At 40.4% G+C, this 19397-nt stretch overlaps 3 protein-coding genes across 5 annotated transcripts; 1 reads left to right on the top strand and 2 right to left on the bottom strand.

Annotated features, from left to right (window-relative positions):
* Positions 1-10: 10 nt before the first annotated feature.
* Positions 11-2623, bottom strand: arl6ip4 (ADP-ribosylation factor-like 6 interacting protein 4). Its single transcript, XM_085368298.1, has 5 exons — positions 2428-2623; positions 2029-2352; positions 753-870; positions 584-653; positions 11-503 (listed from the first exon to the last, which is right to left on the bottom strand). Exons 1-5 carry the CDS (start codon positions 2588-2590, stop codon positions 447-449), a joined length of 732 nt encoding a protein of 243 aa, XP_085224424.1. The 5' UTR covers positions 2591-2623; the 3' UTR covers positions 11-446.
* Positions 2624-3090: 467 nt separating this feature from the next.
* Positions 3091-8373, bottom strand: mthfd2 (methylenetetrahydrofolate dehydrogenase (NADP+ dependent) 2, methenyltetrahydrofolate cyclohydrolase). The gene is made up of 8 exons (XM_085367323.1): positions 8203-8373; positions 6487-6671; positions 6234-6356; positions 5800-5952; positions 5604-5711; positions 5430-5522; positions 5207-5332; positions 3091-4388 (listed from the first exon to the last, which is right to left on the bottom strand). Exons 1-8 carry the CDS (start codon positions 8280-8282, stop codon positions 4240-4242), a joined length of 1017 nt encoding a protein of 338 aa, XP_085223449.1. The 5' UTR covers positions 8283-8373; the 3' UTR covers positions 3091-4239.
* LOC146621292 (MOB kinase activator 1A) lies at positions 5103-18471 on the top strand. 3 transcript variants are annotated; one of them, XM_085367326.1, is made up of 8 exons: positions 5103-5339; positions 7839-8526; positions 9964-10572; positions 11709-11875; positions 12313-12406; positions 13811-13944; positions 14570-14733; positions 16608-18471. In XM_085367326.1, exons 3-8 carry the CDS (start codon positions 10559-10561, stop codon positions 16683-16685), a joined length of 651 nt encoding a protein of 216 aa, XP_085223452.1. In that variant the 5' UTR covers positions 5103-5339; positions 7839-8526; positions 9964-10558; the 3' UTR covers positions 16686-18471. The 3 variants fall into 3 exon arrangements, with proteins under 3 accessions (XP_085223452.1, XP_085223450.1, XP_085223453.1); XM_085367324.1 differs by having other exon boundaries at positions 8737-10572; XM_085367327.1 differs by lacking the exon at positions 9964-10572.
* Positions 18472-19397: the final 926 nt, after the last annotated feature.

Raw genomic sequence — 19397 nt, 5'->3', positions numbered from 1 at the left:
GTAAGACAACCATGAGGTGGTGTGAGAAGGTGATATCAGACAGCTGAACTGGACGCTTATCTGGGATTAATCATTACTTAAAGCAAAGATTTTGCACAATAATTAAATTAAATGAAACTTTTCTATGAAGCTCAGTGTTACAGAAAATCAGTAGCAATGTCTTTTGTTGAAATCAAAAATCTACTATAACAGAATCCCAGTAAGATCCTTGTTGTCAGCAGTTTTATGTAGGCACTACTTTCTATCTACTCGATTACATCTGACAGCCATTACAAGCAGCTCACTATGACTTCTACCGTGTGTACCTCAGGAGAGCATCACAGTATTATTTTGCTATCACTATTATTTGATATGAAGTGCATTTCAGTACACTGACGAGTTGCTTTCTGCAGAGCTGTTTAGTGAAGGTGCTCTCAGGCTGATGAAGCTGAAGGTGACATCATCTTCTACCTGTTGATGCCCAGTTTTCTCTGGAAGGCATCCCCGTCTCCCTTCGTAGCTTGCTGTGAGATGAATAAAGTCTAGCTGTTAACAGTTATAACGGCACATTACTGCAATTACAGCTGAAAGGTTTCTGTCATACCTTGTTGATGTCTTTTTGTTTCTCCCGGCTGACTATCTCCTCTATGATCTCCCCCTCTCCTCTCACCAGTCTGTAAGACAGCAGAGGGGAAAAAGATCACCAGTTTAACCAGGGTGGGTGAATTCTTCCTCCAAACTCCCACTCTTGTGGCACGCTTTCCCCTGCTTACCTTGTCCTCCCTGTTTCAGGGTCCACCACCCTGCGGATCACGCTCTGCCTGGCTTCGTACTCCTCTTTGGTGAGGGGCCTCTTAGTGGAGAGACGGGCCTTCTGCTCATCTGTCATGACTGGAGAGGCAAAAATTCACCAGATTCATTTTTGGAAAAAAGAGAGGAGGGAAATAACCAGATAACGATATCAGAATGAATATCAGAATTGATGGTACTACATATACTTTGAGTTAATAAAGGTAAAGGCGCTTTCCTCCAGGAACTTGAGCTTCCTCACACAGTCCTAAAACACGCATGGTGATTCTAACATATGTGTGAGGTAGATAAAGTGCTTAAAGTTTACAAAGTAAATGCTGAATGAATGTATGGTTGAAAAGTGACTTTTAGTCTAAAATTTAGGCTGGCAACAAATGCAAGTGACAAGTAGACTGATTGGGATTTGATTTACCAAGACCATCAGAATGAACTAGATGTGAAAAAAAAAAAAAAACATTTTTAGTTAACTAAAAAGGAAATACACATTGGGCCACAGCTCTTAATTTAAACCCAGGTGCTTTCAGTGCCAGAAACGCCTACCTATGCAGTCTCTTTACAAGCATTTGTGAAAGAAGGGTCATTCTAAAGAGCCTGAGTGTGGTGCTGTAACAGAATGCCGCTGTACCAACAAGTCAGTTTGTGAAATCAACTTGTGATGGTCAAATTATTAAAAAAAAAAAAAAAAAATCAATCTTTCTACAAATCAAAGATCTTCAAAAACGGGATCTCAATGTCGTCTGTTAACATCACCACTATAAACAAGAAGGGTTCAGAGCCAATGTAATCTCGCTCCACCTTGAACCCATCTGCAACTCCTACCGCTGGTGTCCTCATTCATGCTCCCCATCAAATGCTTTATTTAGATCTATAAAGAAAGAGTGCAGCTCCTTCTGACCTCCTTTAAACGTCTCCATTGACACTCTCAAAGCAAACATCACATCTGTAGTGCTCTTTCTCTGAATGAGGTCATGGTGCTGCTCATCACCTCTCTTCTAAACCCAGCTTCAACAACTCATTCCCGCAGCTTTGTGGCCTGCCAGCATTATCCTGCTCTGCAGTGCACTACTTCTTAGACTAGGAAGTAATGTGTCCTAATAAGTCCTTATGTTTCACAAGCTGCGAAACAAATCCCACTCTTGATTTATCAAATATAAAAAACACCGTTATTTTGTTGTGTCAGACTTTGCGTGACCAGCTGATCCACTGAAGTGAAGTGTGGGGTTGTGTGTGATGTCCCACCAGGCCCGAGCTCCACGGCCCCCTCCTCAGTTTGCCACACCTCCAGGTAGGATGGAGGTTTCTCTGCTGGGCTCTGCTTTATCTCTGCCTTCTTCTTCATCTTCTTCTCCTTTTTCTTCAACTTCTTCTTCTCCTTCTTGATCTGCTTCTTCAGTTTCGCCTTCTTCTTCTTCAGCTGCTGCTTTTTCTTTTTCTTCTTCTTGGCTTCGCTCTTCTTCTTCTCATCGCTTGACGAGGATGACGACGATGAGGAGGAAGGGGTGGATGAGGAAGATGAGGAAGAAGAAGACGAGTGCCTTCTGCGCTTCTTTTGTGTTTTCTCATCTGGGGGAGAAACAGAGAATATAACCCAATGATGAGGTTGATTTTCCTGTGAATGCTAGCATTTCATTTTCCAACCTTTGCTCCTGTGCAACGTCTTCTTTCTGCTCCGACTCCTGCTGTTGGAGGAGGAAGACGAAGATGATGGAGAGGAGGAAGAGGAGGACGAGGATCGTCTCCGTTTCTTCTTCTCGTGTTTTTTCTCTCTGCTAGCTCTGTCGGATGGTCTGCTGCGGTCCATGGCTCACAGAACAACTGTTTACAGACCGTACTGAACGACAAACACGGAAGTGTGCACGTCAAATTCCTTCCGTCGCCTTCTCGGATTGAGGAACCTAGTTCCCACTTCATTTTTATTATTATTATTATTATTATTATTATTATTATTAATGCTAAATGTACCTGTATATTGTTTACATGATCGAAATAAATTAACAATTATTATAGTTGCAGTGTTTTATTATGAAACACTTTGCAAGGTAATAGACTCACTGTCATCTACACATCTCAAACTAATACACCAAAGTGTCGTCATCTTAAAACACATCTTTATTAAATACATTCCGTTATTATCTTATTTAATTTGAGATATTTATTAATTAAATAATTCCAGTCTGTTTTGGTTCATTTCCAAATACCAGACTGCTACAGCCCACTTAACCAAAAAAAAATCCCCTGGGGCTCACCCAAATTATAAATCTTCACTCTAATGAAAGTACAGGACGAAGTATTTCCTTGAAAATTTTATTCAAATAAACAAACTCCCTGCAACTGGGACACAAACTTCAACACAAGAGCAGAAAATTAAAAGTAATGAGTACTATCAAACTATCCACTTCTTTTTACTAGTTTTTTTATTTATTCATTTTTTTATTCACTTTATATAAATGAATGTACATAAATGTAACTGACCACAAAGAATTAATGCAGTTCTGAAGGTAAAAAGAGGGGCCAACCCATTGCTAGGAAAGTATACCTAATAATGTCCACTGAGTGTATGCTGTCAATTTTAATTAAGACTGAGGTCATTGTCCTTTGTTTTAAGCTACATTTTGAAACAAAGTAAAAACACATATTTAATTTTAGTGAATACGCAAATCCCCCAGATCTCCCTTCTGATTTCAGTCAGTCTTAATTAGTTTTTGTATATTCAGTAAATCTGAGACAGAGCGCCAAACTCAGTGAACTCAAACTGTACTGCTCTTCAACTCCAAGATCATTCCTCGAGGCGAGAGGTGCATCCAGTTACAGCAAAACAGGAAAAGAAAAGAACTAGAAAGAAGTGCAGGAAACACGGACATCATTTACTTGGCGGTTAAAAAGTAACAGAAAAACATCATTAGGAGACATTTGTAATATTTATTTCAAAGATTTCTCAAAGGCAATTGTGAATCTTTAAAGCTTGTATACGGATATACATACTTGCCCCTGATGACATTAGCCCTTATCACCCTTTGCACATCAGGATAAACTAATAGAAAGACATACAGCAGAAAGGCTTCAGTCACCCGGCAAGCTAATCCTCACCACCCGGTTTCACTCATGTTCAAACACTGTGTCAATGTACCAATAAATAACAATCTCAGAAAATTCTTTAAAACCTTGCACAATGCAAATGATAAATACTGAAAACACTGTTACATTAAACATGCTGCTGCATCAGTGAATGTAACAGTCTAATTATGGCTGGACCTGGAGTCATGAAAGGTTAACGACATCAGCAGAAAGAGATCCATAAGGCTATCATCTTTCCAGTCCATGTGCAAGGGGAGCATGGCAGGTTGCTCCAAGTAAAAAAAATAAATAAATAATAACGGTAGTGTTGGGAAGGTGGAGAGTGGGCTCGTCGGTGGAATGTGTCACTGTTGCTGGGATGTGGTCTTGATCCAATTAGGACGCAACAGCCATGCGGATCCTCTGTGGGGGACACAGGAGGACATTCTTGGCTGCTTTGACAGTGTTTTTCATCAGCATCGCCACAGTCATCGGGCCAACGCCTCCTGGCACTGGGGTGATGAATCCCGCCTTCTGTCTCACACCTGAAAGTGCACAGGAAAAGTATGACGATTAAGACCTTATACACCAAATGGAACTTTCCAGAAATCAGGTCCTCCTTCCATCATCGTGTGTATAAATATAATTTAAACAACATAAAGGTCACTTTATAAATAACACGGGTAATGAGGCAACATGATGCCAAGTATGTGCTCCAGAAACATGATCACGTTCAGCTTCCAAGAAGCAAAGTATAAGTCTGTGCCAAATGTTTGTTTATCAAACATTTATTTATTCCCTTTCCTCCATGAAGGAAGCGACGTCATTGGTTCGTTTTGCTAGCAGGATTACTCAAAGAGTTGTGCATGTATCTGCATGGATGTAAAGGAAGCTCCAGCTTGGTTGTATTAACTTTTGGATGTGAATTGCAAGTGTTCAATATGGGAAAAATCTGACATTTTGTGTCATATTGTCACATATAGAAATCTAATTAAAACAACAAACATCATTATAATGTTTTCTAGAAACTATTACAAACTAATCTAGCTCCAGAACAATGACAAAGCTAGCAGGTCACACTGCTTAATCTTCGAATTTGGGCGTTTTCAGTCCCATTGCCACAGCTGTATAAAAATCAAGCACAAAGCCATGCAGTGTGCTTTTACAAACATTTATGAAAGAGTGGGTCGCTTTAAAAAGCTCACTGAACTTGAGTGTGGTACTGTAATAGGATACAGCTGTTACAGAGCGTGCGCAGGGGAGTTGAAAAAGGTTGCCTGTAGTACGTTTTATTGGAACACAATTTTAAATGCCTGTGTGGAGCACTGAGGTGTTCACATATGTTCTCCCTCTCAAGCCTTACCTTCAAAATCCACATCCCCAACCAGTCGGCTCTTTCCAGTGACGGGGTCCTGCACTCTGTTTATTCCGACGTCGATCACAGCTGCTCCCTCTTTGATCATGTCTGCAGTGATGAGGTTTGGAATCCCTGAAAGGTCAGTAACGTGCACACACGCACAAAGAGTACAGTTAGTGAAGTACAGCAAAAAGACAAAAAAGATTAACAAACAAGCCAACCAACAAACCTGCGGCAGCCACAATGATGTCAGCAATTTTAGTGTGTTGGCGAAGTTGATCCTTTGGAGTGTATCGGTGAGAAATTGTGACTGTAGCGTCACCTGCCACAGAGAACAGAGGCGTTAGGGGTGCACACGCTTTGGTTTTATCACCCAGCAATGCGCGCACACATCCTGTCCTACCTCCGGGCCTCTCGTGACGGCCGTCTGTGTGCAGCAACATGGCGATGGGCATGCCCACGTTCTTGGAGCGTCCGGCAACCACGACATTCTTCCCAAAAGTAGGAATACCTGGAAGATAAGAAAATTTGCAATCTTTTAGATAGGGTTAAAATGCTGTTGAAGAGTCTGAGAGGAAGAAGGTGGTCACTATAGTTACCTGTGCGTTTAATAATTTCCCAAACACCCCAGGGAGTGGCAGGGAGCATGGTGGACTGATCCAGGCACATGCGGCCCACGTTGACCACGTGGAAACCGTCCACATCCTTGGTTGGGGAAACTGCATTGCAAACTGCACGCTCATCGATGTGTTCTGTCCAAAGAAAAGGGAGTTACAGTCAAAACAACTTCATCAACTCGTTCTGCTCACGGTGATAAGGTCAAATTCAGTTTCTCAGAGCAAATTCTGCCTCCAGCATGAAAGAAAATCCAAGCAAGAGACAGAAGGCAGGTGGGCAGTTTTCTGCTCCAACGTAGGCGCTGCAAACACACGTTCACCAAAGCTTGCATTCAGCCGTCATACTGGATTTCTAGACACCACGCACACGTACGCAAACCCGACTCCCAATGCAGGATTTCCCAGTTTTTCTGTACCTGGCAAAGGCAGCTGTACCAGTAGACCGTCCACGCGGGGGTCGGTGTTGAGTTTATCGATCAAGTCCAGTAACTCCTCCTCACTGATGTTCGTGTGCTTGAGAATCGTCTCACTTGAGATTCCTGTGGGAGGTCGAACACACAGGCGAACATTTGCAGTTTTGCCAATCACACGTATGAGGAATGTGCACCCCAGCCTTTAAAAAAAAAAAAAAAAAAGGGGAAAAAGAAAGAACCCCCCCCAAACACCTACCGACATCAGCCGCAGCCCGTGTCTTGTTCAGGACGTAGGAGTGGCTGGCTGGGTTGTCTCCCACGAGAATAACACTCAGATGGGGTCTTCGGTGGCCGGTTGAGACCCATTCCTCTAAGTCGGCCCGGACCTCATCCCTAATTTGCCGTGCGAGTTTCTTTCCTGAGATGACCACCGCCTCCTGCCTGGGAGTTGGCGAGACAATTGTGGTCAGAAGACAAGTTATTGGGCATCAAGATGCTGGGATTCATTGTTTAATTCCTGACAGATTTGTACACAGCTTTATTGAAAAGCGTTGGCCAACATGGCACAAATAACAGCACTGCGGCGCCAAAGCTAAGCCAAAATTCTTTCAACTAGGACTCATGTAAACTCATCTCAACCTTAATCCAAGCACCAGTTCTAGCCTCTAAAATTAGACATTAGACTGGGCCACATGCTTTACTACCACTTATGTTTCAATATGTATAGTAAACTGGTAGAAACAAGCAAGGAAAGTCAGGCTCTTTGAGCGTCTAACCATCAGGCACGGTCAGAGATATTCGATGGTTAAAACTCATGTACAGTATTTAGGACTGTACAGACGGCCGCCGCACCGTTTTGTCCTCTTTACACAAGTGTCAAAGATGGTTCTCCGTTATATAATGACAAGCAGAGCGCAGGGGCTAATAACTGAAGAGTAATGAGCCATCAACAGTGATGTAACCGTCACTTTTATCCTGTCCAAAGTAATTAAATCCTCAGAGAAAAGGATTGAGTGTTTTGGGGAGAATCACTGGGACCAGTGTATCAGGTCCCAGACGCAATGTGTCGAGGTTACAGGGCTAATAGAAGTTCAAATCCCCCGACAGGCTGAGGAAAGATCTCTCTTTACAAATGTTTGAATCACTCATGTTCATAATCGTTTACTCTGCACATGATAACACAGCACTAGTACCTCTCGCAGCTGAGTTTGCATAAATTTTCCTGGCATATAAATGAAATTAACTTGAAGTAACGTGATCCCACCAGATCTAATTTCACAAGCAGTGATGTAAGATAATCACACACACACTAAATTATCAGCCTTGTGTCTTTATAAATCACGCAGATCATGTGCAGGACCCACGAGATTTAAGAGTAGTTTTTTGTGTGTGTGTGTGTGTGTGTGTGTGTGTGTGTGTGTGTGTGTGTGTGTGTGTGTGTGTAAGATTAGTTAATTGCATGTAGTCATACTGCACTCAGCACGTTTCCAATAAATACCTGCACATGCAGACACTTGCTGACTGGCTGCTGCAGCATTACTCTCAGCGTGTTATCAGGTTTTACAGACCATGTGATCAGATCTGCCCTGCGTCTTCATTTTTCCCCAGGTGTGCACAACTAAATCTCGAACTCCACCTGAAGCCTGCCACTGGGTGCAAGCATTCACACAGATTTCATCAGCCAGCCCCCCCACCTCATCTACACCTGCAATATTACCGGCTTGACGCTGGGGGCGCTGCGAAATGTGTTCCACTGAGGACGTTTAGTGCAATAAAACAATAAAAGCCGGCAGAATAAAACCCAGCGACCTCATCCGCGTACACAAAAGCCTACAAACAAGTGGGCACACGAAAAAAACAAACAAAAAAGAAGCAAACACTCCCACCGAGTGAGGTAACAGAGCCGCCTCAGAGGTCGTAAAATGACCGTTAAAGCCGCTCAGATCGCAGCAGATGTGCGGAGGAGACTCACCTCGAGGCGGACGTGTGCAGTTTACAGACTTGGTGCTGTGTGTGCTGGCACAGTTTCCTGAGAGTCCTGAGCGCTGCCATTTCTCACCGGCTCACAGAAGACGAGACACAGCTACAGCGCCGGTTACGAAAGCCTGGGTCTGACGGAGAGAGGCTGGGAAGGAGGAAGAGGAGCAGAGCGGCTTTAAACACCTCCCCCCGCTCGTGCAAGCTGCCTACGTCACTGCTATCAGTCACCACCAGCCCTCCGCTGCGGATACCAGAGCCCTGCCCCTTTACAGCAGCCCTGCGTGGCACAGGCGTGGAAGTTCATGAGCGGTACCAGGTCAGAATTGTTGTCGTTTTTAGAGCTTTAAAGGTATTTTTCACGTACAGTTTCCACGTTCAAACATCATAGTTAACTAAAACAACATTGAAACCAAGTCTAGGTGTGGTAAAAACATTTGAATCAACTGACTTAAAAGCTAATTCATAAAAAAAACTTAAGAATATTATATAGTTGCAAAACTAACTTAATTGTTTTGTATTTTCACAGAACTTTTTGCAGTTTTCACCGCAGGCCAAAGTCACACCCTGCAATGCTCAGAGATACTGCAGCTTAATGAGGCTTTGGCATAAATTAATATCGAGTCTATCAAATGAAGCGTTGTGTTTGTATTGTAATACATTTTCTGAACTTCCTAAATCTTGCTTCTAACTCTTAACGCCCACATTATAATAAGAAAACTAAAACCAACACTGAAACTGGATTGTTATTATTAGATTACTAAATGATTATCATGGCTTTCTTGGTCAAGTTGAGCCATTGTAATTACTTTATTCCCTATTGGCAGCTTTAACATCCTTTAAAACGTTTTTTTTCTGAAACCATAACAAAAAACAACTACAAATATAATGGCGTACATGGCACATTTATCTATTGGATGTATTAAAGCAGATTTTTATACATTTAAGTACTCACTTGTGTACACATAACAAGAATTGTACTTTAGTCAAGCACTTGATTAAATGTAGGTCTTATCTGTACTCATGTTTATTTCAAACTGTGGGCTCTTAAAGGAAAAACATTTCTAAGGCAGTAGATTTTTTGGAGTTAACCCCAGTGTCTGCTGGAGGTTTTGTGGAAAAAATTAATACCTGACTGAACCTTTTGAAACACACTGATCTGTTCTCTGTTTGCCACTGTTTGTTCTCACTCTTTGGTGTAACCACAAGCGAACAGCCTAGCTTTAGAGCTTGGAGAGTACCGAGATATACTGTAGTTCCTTATCTGGAGAGCACATGCAGGGTGGGCTATAAATGAATAGGTAGGTTCTCTGACAGATAATGTTGTATGCTTCAGATCATATGCTGTCTCTCTCTTCTCTTCTCCATCTTTCAGGTACAAGTTCATCTTGTTTCATATATCCAAAGATTTATTTATTTATTTTATATATATACATTTATATATTTATTTATTTTATATTTTGATATCTCTCTGATAAGTTTGTGTTTCCAGACTAATGATGCCTTCACCTGAACTGATGTGTCTTTTTTGACTCATATTGCGAGTTCCAAATGCAAATCCAAGACTTTATACCTTTTACTCCAGATCTTTTATCTGCTTAATTAGTTTTGCTATAATGAGGGAACAGGCCTCACCTGGCCATGAAATAGCTTGTTATTTGACTGAAAATGGAAAAGATTTAAGCTGACAGTCTGCACTTAGATCACATATCCATTGTTTGATTTGAAATCTGACTCTGTCTCACCCTGTCCCTAGGATCTACCTCTGTCACACCAGTCCTCTGCATGTCCTCCTTCGCTACATCCATGAACCTTCTCTGAGGTCTTCCTCTTGTTCTCCTGGCTGACAGCTTCATATTCACCTTCCTTTGTCCAGTATATCCACTATCTCTTCTCTGCACCATGTCCAAACCCTCTCAGCCCTACCTCTCTAACTTTGTCTTCAAACTCACAACTCACTGCTGTCTCACGGTCCTCATATTAAACAATCAAAAAATGATATAGAACTTAAGGGGAATGTTCTATGTCACAGTATTACAGTGTCACAGTATGTCACAGTGCTCCAGGATGACACATAAGAAAGTAACAGCTTTCTAACAGAAAGTTTTTGATCTTGGAATATGTACGTAGTAGTACCCACAGGCAGCCTGAAGGGGGCGACAGACTACCGGTTGCGCTGCTGCAGACAGAGGAAGAGGGTCTGCGGGTGCAGTTCATGTTAGCCTTCACTATTGCTGTTAGCAGGCACCACTGACAAGTGCCTCGCACAGTGTACTTCTAAAACGCGTTTTTGTTTATTAAACCAGCTTTAAGAGTTCAAATCGAGGGTCTTAAACGATTCCTGCGCCAAGATGAGCTTCCTGTTGTAAGTAAAAAAAAAAGTTTTTGCTTTTTTAAGCGCTCGTTGAGTTACAGCCGGAGCTTGCGGTTAATGTTAGCTGCGCTTCTGCGAAGTTCAGTCAAGGGAAGTAAGCGGCGATAAAATAAGACACCGCTACATAAAGAGGTCAGCTACCCATCCCAGTCTTAGTATAGTTTTAAGTTATGTTAAAGTCACCCATTTCTTACGCAGAGCTACCACTGATGATTGTAACATGATCGGGAAACTGTTGATTTACAGTTCGCCACAACTCGCGAACTATAACTTTTTAAAGTAGTGAGTTAGTACGTGCTAACTTTGCTAGCCTGGTGAGCAGCGCTAACTCGCGTTTGGTTAGCCAGCTTAGCTCATATAGTCACTCTCTAATTGACTTAAGCGATGCTAGACATTCAATTTTTAGTTATGAGCCACACCTTTGGAGGTCTAATCTCGCTGGGTTGTTATAAAGTGTAAAGCAACGCCGCTAATTAAGTTTCCGTTGTTTACAGTAATACCGTGACACTGGTGTATTTCCTGTCAGTGGGTATACACTATGATGTGGTTGAGTCACGGCTCTGACGCTGTGGAAACCAAAGTTTTTGGTTTGATAGCAAACGCTGCAGCGGTCATCCATCACGAGTTTGGATTCAGCGTGAAGTTCATAGATGTCCACCACCAAGCTTGCATCTGCTGAGTGCACACATGAATAGGAGTCCTCCTGTGTTTAGATCAAGGCCCAGGAAGAGGATCTGCTCTAAGATTAGCCTTTTAAAAACAACACTTTAGAGAAAAGTCTCTTGTTTATATAGTTCACTATCACAAGTTCAGTTTTTATTGTGTTCAGCTCCCTGTCCTGTTACACATTTGATTTGACAGTCTTACCCCAAAAGACCTTATAAAGGAAAAAAATAAAAGAGGAAGGAAAACACATGAAAGTCAGCCATGCAGGGATCAGACACAGACAGATCAACATGTCCAGTTAACAGTATATTTATCAGATATCAGATATTTAAGATGTAAAAATTACATTGTCAACATTTGAAGGGCAGACGTTAACCCCGCAGGGGGCAGACAGATATGGCCTGTGCCACATGACCACCGTGAAGACAATATTTCTTAGATCCACTTTGATTTCTTTCCAGTGGTAGTCGCTCATCTAAGACCTTCAAGCCGAAGAAGAACATCCCAGAGGGCTCCCACCAGTATGAGCTGCTGAAACATGCAGAGGCAACGCTGGGTAGCGGAAACCTGAGACAGGCTGTCATGCTGCCAGAAGGAGAGGATCTCAATGAATGGATTGCAGTGAATAGTGAGTGACTTAGTACACACACAGTATCCAACTAACCAGTTAAAGTTTGTACCTGTGCCCAGTGTTAGTATGAATCATAAATAAAATAGTTCTGTACAGGTGCTGCACATTTGCACCACCCTGTGGTGTGAAAAGAGTAGTAGGGTCATAGAAGAGTGCACACAGCTGGCAAACTGGTAAATAATTGGTTGTTGCATTAAGCAGGGATTGTAGAATTACATGTTTTATATATTATCTCTAATAAAATATGGTATGTTTAAATATATTGCTTATGTGCATTTTGTGCTTTTAAATCTATTAAACTGTGAGTGTAGATGATACTAAAATACATATTATAATCTAATTTGTTGCAAACCCCCCCCTCCCAGTTCTTTCTTCATAATAATAACATGCATAAATTCTGGATAAAACAAATAAGTATTTACTCTTTCCATTAGCGGTGGATTTCTTCAACCAGATCAACATGCTGTACGGTACCATCACCGAGTTCTGCACCGAGACGAGCTGCTCCGTGATGTCTGCAGGACCAAGGTAACGCCAGTCATTGTCCTCCTCATGTTTGTGCTCTTAATTTAGAGCAAGTATTTTCACTAGGGCATATTTAACTGAAGTCACTTTGTGACACAGCAGGAAAACCACGGGTGTTTAGTTGCTTTATCGATTTGTGTGGTTAATGATGTACACGATGGCCCACTGTCATGCGTATATGGGTAATGTCAAGAGCCATCTGTAAGATTGATCAATTCAACACAACAACACCGAGACTAGGGCTGCAGCGATTAGTCAAGTAATTTGATTATAAAAAATTCTCGACACAAATTCTTTGCTCCAGTGCTTCATTTAACTGTAGCACGTAGGTGTTGCCATGGAAATGTGAGCCACATTTGTGACTAAAAACAGACCTGCAATACAAACACAATAAAAAGTTTGATAACATTAGATTGTATTAATTAATTCAATTAAAAACAAAACGTTAAAACTTTTTTTCACAAGCCAATAGAAATTTAGACCGGCCAGCAAAACTCAGGGGCAGAGTAAAGGTAAATTTTTTTGCCTTAGTTTAAATTTCATTTACATCTTATTTTGACCTTTGACTGTACTTGAGATTATTTATATATTTTTACATTTCAGAGAAGTGGATTTTTGACTTTTAAGACTTGGGTTATTATTGAGCTATGAGAGAAACATTTTTTAGTGTTTGATACCAAAACATAATGTTTTTGTTGAGGATTTAATCCCCCCCCCCCCCCCCCCCCCCAAACAAAAAAAAAAGACCAACAAAAGGAAAAAGCTAAATCTGTTTTGCACTGTGTGTCAGATAAAGCAAAATTCAGCTGACTCATTTCATGCGGGTCCACTTCCTGTGTTTTATCATCTCCACAATTAAATTTTATCTATTTATTTGCCGTTGTTTTACCAGGAAGTGTCACTGAGATAAAAATAGCTTTCTTTTACATAAGAGACCTGGTCCAGCTGTTAAGACCTGATGTCCTGAGTTAACTGCAGAATCAGATTCCCAGATCACATTTTTAGTGGTGAGATGGTTAAGTTAAATCAGCTTCAAATCAGTCATCTGAATGTCACATGAGGAACACGGGAATTCAATCTTGCTCGTGGACTCTGTAGAAGCTGTTTAGTTAGACTCTTCCCCTATCCTCTGTCCTGCCAAGACTTTCTGCGCTCAGTCTCTAATCAGGAGGAAGAGACGAGGGGGGTTCACTTCCTGTTGACATAGCCGCCATCAAGACTACGAAACTTCTGCATTTCCCTCTTCTGTTCTTTTTTTGGCCTGTCAGCTACCAGATGACGTTCCACTGTCCTGACAGATACACAGTTATATGCAGAGCTCTCATTTTTCTTCAGCAAGTCCAGTTTAACTAGTGAAACAAGGTGGTAATCTGAGAGATGACTACTGATTTTGTTCTTTCTCTGAAGGTATGAGTATCACTGGGCTGATGGTACCAATATTAAGAAGCCCATCAAATGCTCTGCACCCAAGTACATTGACTATTTGATGACTTGGGTGCAGGATCAGCTGGATGATGAGACACTTTTCCCCTCCAAGATCGGTGAGTTTTAACAAAAGTTAAAGCTTTTGTTTGTGTTTAACAGATAGAGGGATGTTTCCTTTGACTTTACTTTTAGCCTGTGAGAATAATTATGGTGTTATTGGTCTTCTGTGTTTTTGATAAAAAGACCAAAGAGCAGAAATAAGTTTTTTAGCTGCACACTTGGCATTTAAAGCAATGCAATCCTAAACATACAGACAAGATAACCAAGGGCAGCAGGATAATGGTGTTGGCGGTCCAAGCCAGTCACATGACTTCAGTCCAGCTAAACTGTGTCTTGCATGCTGAGGAGCAGACTGATGCCAAGAAGCCCCTTAGACAAACAAGCTTTCTCTTTGTTCATTTTCTACAGCTGAGGTTTTAAAACTGGAAGACAGCGCATGAGAAGGTTACAGTTCTTGCTGCCAGTCTGTCTGTGAATGTGATACTATCACTTTTAAACTGGAAAAGTATCGCTTTAACTATCAGCATTGTAGTTTTATATCAAAACATCATTTTTTAAGCTAGGCAAATGAGCTAAAAGTCCAGCAATCCTCTGGATTTAGGATGAAATTCATAGTGGACATTGAGGCAGCGCATTCTCTTCTCTTGACATCAGCATTTTCCAACCCCTTCTCCCCTACAGGAGTTCCCTTTCCCAAGAATTTCATGTCTGTGGCCAAAACCATCCTGAAGCGCCTGTTCAGGGTTTACGCTCACATCTACCACCAGCATTTTGACTCTGTGATGCAGCTGCAGGAGGAGGCCCACCTCAACACCTCCTTCAAGCACTTCATTTTCTTTGTTCAGGTAGGTGGTTTGTGGTTCTACAGCCCCTTTCATACCTGGACTGTTATTTATATATATACTGATCTAAAGAGTCCCGAGTCATTTTTTCTCTTACTTGAGTAATCTTTGTGAGGGGGAACTAATAATGTTTCTGAAACTGTTTCCATTTGGCTCAGGTTTGAATAAAAGCATTTTTAAGATAGTGACAACTTCTTGTAATATATATCTACATTGAGCCACTTCCATAACTGATACCACATATTTTTGCAATGCTACCTCAGTCTGTAAGCAGTTAAATTAGAATACATGTGACTCATGCACATTCGCCTGACATGAGTATCTTGCTGCAAGACTCTTGTGGAGAAGACAGATGTAGTTAAAATCCTCCTGAAATGTTTGCATGTACACACACCTCCATGTAGAAATAGTAGTCATTACTCTGCTGAAAGCCATAATTAGAAAGTTAGCTCCCTCTTCTCATCCTTTTCATCTTGATCATGTGCACACTAATTCTCTGGCGTCCATTGCACATTAACTTTTAAGAGAAACTGTGATTGGCGACTTCTTTGGCCTCCCGGTTTATTTCTGTTCAGCAGTGTGCTGCGTGTGCCTGCACGGCTATTTTTGTCCACACGGTTCTCTTCAAGATCCTTAAATGTGGTAATGTCCACATAAAAAAAAAAAAAAAGGAATGTGAAGAGCCAAACAGGGGGAAAAAAAGTCACTTTTGAGGAAAAAAAAAAGATTGAAATTGATATTTAAACACCTTCACAGACCACACTTGTCACAATAGCTGACATTGCTCAAACACAGGAATAAGCTGAGCTACTCTCAGTTGCAGAACAAGATAAAACCACATCTTAATAGGGTGTGGCAGTAAATACTATGTGCTGTTAAGATGTCTTTTTATCATAGACTATACATAATGTACTTAAGTGTCTTGCGTCACACGTGCTTGATGCTAAATGCCAGTTTTAGTGCAGGTACTGATGCTCTAACTGCTTCAACAACAATAATAAGAGGCCATCGCCTGCAAAGAAAGGTCGACATACGCAGGATTCCATTAGCAGTCAGGATAAGCGGTCACACGAATATGGTTGTTAACCCAGGGTTTATGAATCTAGCACTCATGTTAAAGGGGTGGTGTTGGCAGCCATCACAAACATGCCTAGGTCTACTGTCACCAAAGCAGTTGAATTTACAGAAGATAAAACTATAATGCAGACAAAGCAGCCGTATGTGTGTCTGTAATAGGAAAAGCACAGTAGAGCAGTACAGTATTAAGGTCCTGTGTGAATGTGCAGTCAGTATGATGGGAAAAGACCTGCTGTGTTAATAAAGTCAAGGCCGGGGGGTCAGTGAATACAGTCGTGTCTTAAAATCTATCTTTTATGACTGACGTTCAGCGTGGACAGACATAGACTTTAGAAGTTACTAAAAAAAAAAAAAAAACTTTAGATGCTCCTGCTATCTGAGCATGGAGGCCTGAGGTATCTTCCATGAATCCATTCCTAATCTCGGACATAAGGTTATTTCTTCAGCGTAAATGACCAGGATACCTTGGTAAGAAGTGAACCATCCTCATAGTACAGAAACCAAAGTTAACCCTGAAATGACCCAAATCCTGGTTCATAATACAGGCCTTGTGTTGGTTGTGGAGAGAAATTTTTATTTTTGAGCTTTAGTAAATGCTACACTTTTATTTTATAGTTTTACACTGTAAACTTAAAGGTTCCCTGTCTAGTTTTCTCCTAAATAGATAAATAATGTTTACATTAATCATTCACATTGTGTCTATCCATGAGGTCTGAGAACCATTTAATTAAACTTATAAAATATATCTTAGGAACTAATCTGGAATACATGTGTAATTTTTAAAAACTTTTTTCTTACAGGAGTTCAACCTCATTGACCGGCGAGAGCTCGCTCCCCTGCACGACTTGATCGAGAAGCTTGGATCAAAGGACAGATAGACATTTCATCACACGTCTTCCCTTCATAACATTTTTTTCTCCTTTTTTTCGCTGTCTGTGACCTCTTCTACCTCTGACTTCTAGCCTCAGCTCTGAAAATCTGTGCCTTCCTCCTCGTATCTCCTGAATCTTTGCTGTATTCTTTCCCTTTTGTTCCTTTCGGTTGTTTGCTGTCTTTGAGCCTCTGTTTTTTGTTTATTTTAGCTTCACAAGATCATAAAATAATTTTGTAGAGTAAACTTTTTTTTTTATATACAGGACTGTGGTTAGTGACTCTTTAAGAGCAACCTACTGATTTTTTTTTTTTTTTTTTTTTTCTCTCAATTGGACCAAGGACATTTGGAAGTTGAAGTGAAACACAGCTGATCCTCTGTAATTACAGAAACTGACCAAATGTAGGTTTTTCTTTTTCTTTTTTAACTCTCTGTCATTAGTTTACAGGGAGAGTAACAGGAAGGATTGGGGGTAGTGACGTTAACAAAGGTTTTCAGAGGGCTTTTGTAACATTACATGAAGGCAGGCAAAAAAATGTAACAGTATATTATAGTATATTAACAGTATATAGAGCTCTGTCACGCGCTAGTTGTGTATCTGATATCCCACACGCTAACAGGGGTCTGATTATGTGACGAGATTCAGTGATAGTTAATCGTAAGGTGCCTTTCCTCTTACACCATAAAAGAACATCATCTTAGACTCCAGTAGTTTCAGTTTGATCACACATTACTGTCTTTTTGCACTTTTTTTCCTTCCTTATTTGATTAAAATAGTAAAATGTGAGATATAGTGCTTTTATTTACAATTTGGTTCCACCTATAGCTTTTATAATGACCCTGTGAAGGGACTATGTAGTGTAAAGTCAACCTGTTAACAGCAAAATATAATCTGTGAACTTTTTAAAAATTTTTAGTTCTTTTCTGTGGTGCCGATTAAAGTCAGTGCTGGTACTTAGTTTCTTTGTTTTTCCTTTTATTTTCAAAATTTGTACTAAATATTCCCCCTGAAATGGACCATAGTGGATAATTATTACTATTATTACACCTGTACACCTGAGATGTATGCAGTATTTCAGGCATGGGCAGTTCCTCCGGCTTCAAACAGCAGGGCTGTTTGTAGTACCATCTTTTTATAAACTGAAGCAGATTATATTCCTGCTGAATGCTTTGTCTGGTTTTATCAAGGGAATTCTTGTTGGACCTAAATTTCTATTGGACAATCACGTGACCAATTATGATCTTAAATTATGCACAACAGGAACTAACTATTAGATTTAGGGGCAGCAGGATTCATTTTATTTTTTGTTACCACTTTGTAAGAAAGACTTGTCGTCATACCAAGGTAAAGGTGTAATTGTAAACTTTTAGTTCACGGCTCACAAGATGCTAGTCAAGTCAGTACTCTGCAGGCATTTCCAGGCATTACCTTGAATCTGTATTCAATGACATGTTTTTGAAATTTATTTTCTTTTTTTTTTCCCCTCATGATTTTTATTTTTAAGATTTTGGTATGACGTTACATTTCATATTGCATTGCAAAATGTTGGCTTTATCTTTTGAATCTTGTTTAACAAAAAGGGCTTTGAAATGAATGAAACCAGTTTTGTTTTTGTTTTTTGTTTTTTTGTTTTTTTGTTGTTGTCTTTTTTTTTTATTGGACCAATTGTTGGCTGGTCATTCAGGCTAAGAAAGAGTTGTTTGTATGTACCACGTCCACACATTTGCTGTACATAAGATCAGTGTTTTCTCTGAACAAACCTGTGCCTTACCATAATGGAAGTGTCTGATATGATGGCATTGATAGATCAGAAACTCAATAAACACTGAAAAGACACTGCTGCTTGGTGTGTACTGCATTTCCATGACATGTCTTTTTAAAAGACTATCAATACCAATATTAGTGTTTCTGACAGTTCATTTAGTAACATGCAGCTGAGCAGTTTCCAGGGAATCATTTTGTAGGGCTTTTACGGGAGCAGATACTGGTGCTGATGCTGGGTTCATGGCTTTCTACTGCCCTGCACAGCTCTCCTTGAGTAACCGCCTATCTCCTGAGCAGGGAGACACAGCAGAACTTCTTGGGATGGCATGACGGGCTGCAGGTGCCATCAAGAACACTAGCAAAAGCGATACTAGAGAAAAATCAGTTAGTGATAAAGAGAGCAATATTCTAGTAACCATTTGCAAAGCCATTCCCTTATGCAGGTGGTCTTGTTAGCTCTGCAGTGCACCTGTTGTAGCTTTCATTTGCAACAAAGCACAAGAAGTAAATTCTCAGTGTTTGATGCTTCTATCTGGACAAACTGACATCCATTGAGTTTAACTGACTTAATTTTATAACGTTTTGACTGAACTTTGGCTTTATGTGATTGAGTAGTGTATGATAGTATCCAGGCTATGAATCTAAATGGGACTAAAGCTGGTAATTTGTTTGCGATCGCCACTAAATTGTAGACTTAAAATTCTAATAGTTTTAAAGATGGTAATCATTATTGTTATTTAATTTGAAACTATTATTTTTCTGGTTTTAAAAAAAGAAAACTGATTAACGACAATCATGTTTTGAAATGATAGGTTTAAATATCTAGCTAAATATACAATAAAATGTGCACTAAACCATTAAATGTGTAAGATTTCGGAGAAATAGGATAGAAAAAATAAAAATAAGTAGATTTACCCGAGACGTTTTCAGCCATTGCACGGTCCTCCTGTCAAC

This window comes from Diplotaxodon limnothrissa, linkage group LG12 (genome assembly GCF_057381915.1).
Source record: "Diplotaxodon limnothrissa isolate DT_005_m linkage group LG12, D_limnothrissa_male_GT1.1, whole genome shotgun sequence".
Classification (NCBI taxonomy): Eukaryota; Metazoa; Chordata; class Actinopteri; order Cichliformes; family Cichlidae; genus Diplotaxodon; species Diplotaxodon limnothrissa.
This window is presented reverse-complemented; position numbering and strand designations above follow the sequence as displayed.